The following is a 6,316-nucleotide window of genomic DNA, read 5'->3' as shown; positions in this document are numbered from 1 at the left end:
CCAAAGCTCTCTGTTAGCCTCCACCTTGATTGTGTCATTTATTAACAAGCAGAATTCCAAAAGACCCCCCCCCCCCCCCCCCCATATTTTGTCACCCCTACAATTTGATAAACCAATGTTGCATGACTATAAGGCATATGGAAAGTGATTACTGGCACATTTAGTATTTGTATTTAGTTCTGTGTCTAAACCATCCCATTCTAGTTCAGATTGTATGTTTGGGGTTGTTGTCCAGGTAGAAGGTGAAGCTCCGTCTTACTTCCATTTTTCTTTCAACCCTGCTCAGCTTCCATGTAACTGCATCCCCACAGTATAATGCTGCTACTACCATGTGTCAGTATAGGGTTGTGTACATGATGATGTTATACAGTATGTTTTCTCCACTTGGATGGGTTTTCATGTTGGCCAAAAGCTTAAGTTTTGGTCTAATATGCCCAGAGCACTTTCCATATAATTAAGATGTGTTTTGTGACAGATTGTAAATGGGCTCTGTAATGGCTGTCTTTTATCATCCTGCCATAAAAGTCAGATTTGTGCATGACTTTGCCCTCTGGCAAGCAAATTTTCCCAACATGAATCTGTGAGTCTTCACCAGGCAAACAATGCTCTTTTTGCTGCTTACCTTATTAATTCTGTCATTTTCATTGGTGGAAAGACATTTTATTCTGTTTTCTTTCTCTTATAAGCTTAAAATTCCTTTTAACGTACCCACGCTTTATTCTTTTCTACACCGCACCTCCTCGCTGTTTTCCTTAGTGTTTATTTACTATTGTTCTTTAATAAACATTTGATGGTCTTTATAGAACAAAAAAGTTAATCTCTAAATTAGAGACAAGTGACTGTGATTTATTGTTTTGAGGAGACATCTAAAGGTGATCAGTTGTTTTATTTACTAGAGTAAGAGGGAGGTGAACAGAAATGCAATCCACACTTTTTAGGTCTTAAGTTTTATATCTGTGTTGATATTTCTTCTTGTCCTGTGTGTCTCTGTGTTGCCCTGTGATGGACTGGCAACCTGTCCAGGGTGTACCCCGCCTCTCGCCCATTGACTGCTGGAGATAGGCACCAGCACCCCTCGCGACCCCAATTGGGACAAGCGTGTAAGATAATGGATGGATATTTCTTCTTCTTTTTAAGATTCTGTTGCAAGACTCTGGATTACCAAAAATTACCATTCAGTAGAACAGATCATTTCAGATTTTAAATTCCAATGTTCGTTTGTGAGTATTACAGAAAAAAAAAGAATTCAGAAATTGTCTCAGATTTCATTGGTGACTCAGAATGTGTCACTGCTTCGTTATATGAGATATATGGTCCATTACAACATTGAAAGTACTTTTAAAGTGTTTGATTATATATTTTAAGTGCATGAAGAATTCTATAGCAAGTGCACTCAAGGTTATTATGTAGCTATTTTGAAATGAAATTTTAGTTTTGCATGTCCAGGGTATACCCCACCTATTACCCAATTGAAGGAATAGGCACCACTGAGAAAATATGGATGAAGTATCGTTTTGCATAATAAACAATACATTGCATAGATTTACAGAAAGGTTTTTTATACCTCTGACTTTTTTATATTATTATGTACTCTGTTGTAACTCAAATTCTAAATCACATCTTTTTTGAAAATTACAGCATTTGAATTTATGCATGAATAAACTTAAAAGACACACTTACATAACAGCTACTTGTCATTACTTTCCCAGAAGTGAGACAGTCAGATTTGCATAGGTGGCAGAAGGTGGGTCCAAATCCTCTGTTGGGCCGAGGGCTGATTAATGATTAAAAGGAGATTATGTGGAGGGTCAGGTGTTGGCTACTGGTCTCATTCAGATGCTTCTGTCGCTGCCTTTGTGATATCTGTGTCACTACAACAACTTAGCTCTGTCAAAAATGAAGTATGAGGACCTCATGAAGAAAATAGGCAAACGTGAGGATGATGTTGGGTCTTATAGGTGAAAACATCAAACCAGGAGGTAAATGTAAATTTATTAATTTGTACTTTTAATAGTAGATCCTTTATATAAATCAGAGCTGTTGAACTCTACTTAAATAAACAGAATATAAATGATTTGTTATACATATGATGGAAGTAAGAGATACTTAGATGTTGTTTGTTTCATGGTTATGGATGTAGAGCTGCTAATTTATGCTTTAAAATAATTTAGAAACTCTTTATCTAGCATTATTTTCCATTTTGAGATGCTATATTTATGTGGTAACTGTTTTTTTTTTTTGTATACAGCCTTCTTCAGTATGACCATTATGCTGCGTCTACACTATATCAATTACGAGTACCAGAGTAAGCTGCTTATGAAAGGACCTGCAGAGAACTTACAATCAAACCCCCTCTGCTTGGTTCCCTGCCCCCTTTGGAGGATAAACTGTTCCTTTTCCAGGATCTACTTACATCCCATCTTCTATCGTATCCTCACCTTAAAGGAAAACTAAAAGAAAGACACTGACTATGGCAGTTTTAAAGGTAAAGTTCACTAAGACTAGGAGGGACAAGCTGGCCCAGATCCTATGGATCCTCAACTGGATTTCAGTGGTTACTGGTGTCATCCTGTTCAGCCTTGGGCTCTTCCTCAAAGTGGAGCTCAAAAAGCGAGAGGAGCTGATGGCAGAGAAAGATATCCATTATGTTCCCAACATGCTGATCGCTGTGGGTCTCATAGCTTGTGTCATTAACTTCCTGGGTGGGAAGATCTGCTATGATTGTGTGGACACCACAAAGTTCTTACGCTGGAAGCTGATACTGCTACCCTACATTGTGTGCACATTCTTTTTCACTCTCTGCGTCCTTGTGGGAGCGCTGATGTGTTACAGCATGCACTGGGAGCTGGAGGAGGCTCTAAACCTAGGTTTGATGCAAGCCATGAGGTTCTATAAAGACACAGACATGCCAGGACGCTGCTTCCTGAAACACACTGTGGACATGCTGCAGATACAGTTCCAGTGCTGTGGGAACAGCGGCTACAAAGACTGGTTTCAAATCCAGTGGATAAGCAACCGTTACTTGGACATGTCCAAAAAGGAGGTGGTAGAGTAAGTAAGCATATTGTTCAAACATTTTAAAAGTACATAAATACAAAACTGTCAGCATTAATCCCAGATTAATTAATTAAAAGTCTTTTTAGAGTTGAAAGACTGTAACGCATCTTATTTCTGTTTTCAAGTCGACTGAGGAGTAATGTAGAGGGGAAATACCTGATGGATGGAGTCCCGTTCAGCTGCTGCAACATCGACTCCCCTCGGCCCTGCATCCAGCATCAAATTACCAACAACTCGGCCCACTTCAACTATGAGCATCAGACCGAGGACCAGAACCTGTGGATGAGAGGCTGCCGACAGGCACTGCTGGAGTACTATACTCACATCCTGCAGTCCATTGGCCTTACAGTCCTCATCACATGGCTCTTTGAGGCAAGGAAGCTCTGCAATTACTGATATATTATTGTAGTTTTGGTGATACATCTACCAGATTTGCCTATCTAGATCCTAAAATTGTTGCCCTTTCTTCTTTGCCAAAGCTGAAGATCAGTCACCCTGCATAATGGGTATGGGTGAAGATACATTTTCTGTGATTTGCCACTAATACTCAAATATGATTTGAGTCCAAATATTGGCTAGGTCACCAAACACATGTATGTATTTTGTTGTCATCAATGTTTTTTCTAAAGGAATTTTTAGATTTGTGGAACGGACAGCTTCCTGTTAACAGATTATTTCACTTGACTTGTGAGTGCATGCAGCTGCTCAAACGTTCCACTGGGCCTCTTTGTGATCAATGATTTTCTTATTTAGTCTGCCACTTGAGGTCGAAATCCATCTGATGGTTTGTTTGCATTTAGGTTATTCCCTTTTCCTTTTTGCAGGATAGATTGAACTTTGCTTTATGATATTAGGCTTTCAACACGGTGTTGATGCTTTCCTTAAGGGGCTGTTGTACTAAACTTTTCTCCAAGCTTTGAGGCTCCAAGGAAAAGCTGGTTTTATTCTCATTAAATTTGAAATGGACATTGGGAAACTGCTTCATGTGGTTCCACAGAGTTTTAATTTGGGAAAATGGAGTAAAGGAAACTGAAAACAAATTCATCACTTTTTTTGTAGATATTGTCTGTGAAACACTTTGATGCCTTTATATTATTTTCTCCCCCCTCCAAAACCATTGATTTCTTTTTTCATCATCATATACAATAAAAAAATAACCCCAACAACTAATAACATAACAGGTGTTTGGTAAAGCAATTGTGATATTAAGTTATCTGCAGGTGTTCTAGTAATATCTTTAAGTTTGGAACATATAATATTTTTTATCTTTGACTAATAATTACTCACAGAATAACCAATCCAATCCCTTTGATTATGATTTAATGTGTTGCTTTAAATGCACTAATGCACATCTCTGCCTTGTTTCAGCTGTCAGTCCTGACAGGCGTCCGTTACCTTCAGACCTCCTTGGAAAACATGCTAAGGCAGGGGGACCCTAACTCGGAATCTGACGGCTGGCTGCTGGAAAACAGCCTAATGGAAACGGCCCGTACCAACCTCAACATCATAAAGAGCCTCGGCAAGAACAACCAAATTAACTCAGCTGAAAATGGAGACCCCAACATTGATGTCCCATCAACCTCTGCAAAACATTATGGGTCAGAAAATGTTTCAACCACGCAGAAGATGGGAGCAGGTTAAACATACTTCTCCAGCCTAAAATACCTTATCTCCAAAATTCTAAGATGTTTTTGTACAACTTATCAGAGGTATTAAGATAATAAACCATATATATATATATATATATATATATATATATATATATATATATATATATATATATATATATATATATATATATATATATATATATATATATATATATATATATATATATATATATATATATATATATATATATATATATATATACTGTAGCCATGGAAAAGAGTTGTTAGACCTTACCTTGTTTTCTTTTCTTTTGTTTTTTTATATTGAGGTTATTGACCTTAGGAAGAAGCTAAAGAAAACAACGGTAATCTATTCATTCTTTTATTATTATAAAATATTGATTTAATATACAATGTGTTAAATATTATAAACACATTTTGAAGGACTTGCTTCTTTGTTGCCATATTGCATTATTTTGGTGGCAAGGGTTGGACACAACCAAAGACTATAACCATGTCAACTTAACAGAATAACTTGATTGAATTTGATAATTGTCAATGAGAGTGGCCTTGCCAAAAGTTCAAGTTAATATTGAATTTATTCTTTCTCTGACTGCAGTGTTGAGGTGAAATAGTAAATCTGTAAAATGTCTAAAAGTTTCTATACTTTCAGGTAAACCAATGTTTAGTAATGAGTGGGGATTCAGATGTATAAAAGATTTGTTCCAGAGAAAACTTATCAGGGGCCTCATATGAGCTTTGAAGAGCAACTTTAAACGCACAACTTGGGTCATGCAAAACTGAATGTGGCGTTTCCAGTAATCCATCTTTCACCTTTCAAGGCCTTGCAACACCTATGGAATTAGACTAAAAGTTCTAATGGACATGAATTCACTGAGTCCTTATTCATTTTTTCTTTTATCAGTTAAAATTGTAAGGAGCAACAGAGAGAGGAGGTTTGTGATAGTCCAAATTTATTCAGCAAATAGAAAGTTAATAATACATGTGAAACTAAAGACTGGGAATAGAACTATGGCTAATAATTGAGAAAAAACATTATACAACATTGCTGTTGGGAATAGAAGCAGATGATTAGGTTAATTTAATAATCAAGGTGATGCAAATGTATTTTTATTGAACATTTCAGGAGCAAGATAATTCAAAGAGCTGTAGGAAGTAGGAACACACAAGGAAAAGTGCATTGAAAGATAGTTTAAGAAAAATAGAATGGTTGATAAAATTGTCAAAAGTTGGACTTCAAACTTCAAATAGTGTTTAGCACAGTCAAAGGAACTTAGGGTTTCAGCGCTTTTACAGTGTTTGGGGTGTTTGATTCTAAACTAGTGGAGTATAAGAACTGAAAGCTGTTGCTCCATGTTTAGTTCTGATTCTGGGCAGAATTGTGCCAGAAGATGTGAAAGGTCCGGGTGGTTGATTTGCTGTCAACAAGTCTGTAATGTATTTTCAGACATTTTGATTTAAAAAATCTTCCTGGATGGGAAGCAAAGCATCTTTAAACTTGGAAAACAAAGTCCAGTGGGTTTTTTTATTAACTTTTTTTGGAATAAGCTAGGTTTCCTCAGCCCCTCAATAAATGTCCCTTCACAGCTGCCATCCCTTCTGTAATTTAGACTCACCTGCTCATAATT

General features: G+C 36.9%; 1 protein-coding gene across 4 annotated transcripts; it reads left to right on the top strand.

Annotated features, from left to right (window-relative positions):
• Positions 1-1,806: 1,806 nt before the first annotated feature.
• LOC119787067 (photoreceptor outer segment membrane glycoprotein 2-like) lies at positions 1,807-6,126 on the top strand. Of its 4 annotated transcripts, none has more exons than XR_005281283.1 (5): positions 1,807-1,979; positions 2,249-3,051; positions 3,183-3,429; positions 4,426-4,784; positions 4,919-6,126. XR_005281283.1 is itself a non-coding variant. In XM_038290692.1 (4 exons), exons 2-4 carry the CDS (start codon positions 2,471-2,473, stop codon positions 4,696-4,698), a joined length of 1,101 nt encoding a protein of 366 aa, XP_038146620.1. In that variant the 5' UTR covers positions 1,807-1,985; positions 2,249-2,470; the 3' UTR covers positions 4,699-4,809. The 4 variants fall into 4 exon arrangements, 1 of the variants encoding a protein (XP_038146620.1); XR_005281282.1 differs by having other exon boundaries at positions 1,807-1,985; XR_005281284.1 differs by having other exon boundaries at positions 1,807-1,985; positions 4,901-6,126.
• Positions 6,127-6,316: the final 190 nt, after the last annotated feature.

Source organism: Cyprinodon tularosa, unplaced genomic scaffold (genome assembly GCF_016077235.1).
Source record: "Cyprinodon tularosa strain WSP-4 unplaced genomic scaffold, ASM1607723v1 ctg286, whole genome shotgun sequence".
NCBI lineage: Eukaryota > Metazoa > Chordata > Actinopteri > Cyprinodontiformes > Cyprinodontidae > Cyprinodon > Cyprinodon tularosa.
The sequence above is the reverse complement of the archived record's forward strand: the minus strand, read 5'-3'. Positions and strand labels throughout refer to the sequence as shown.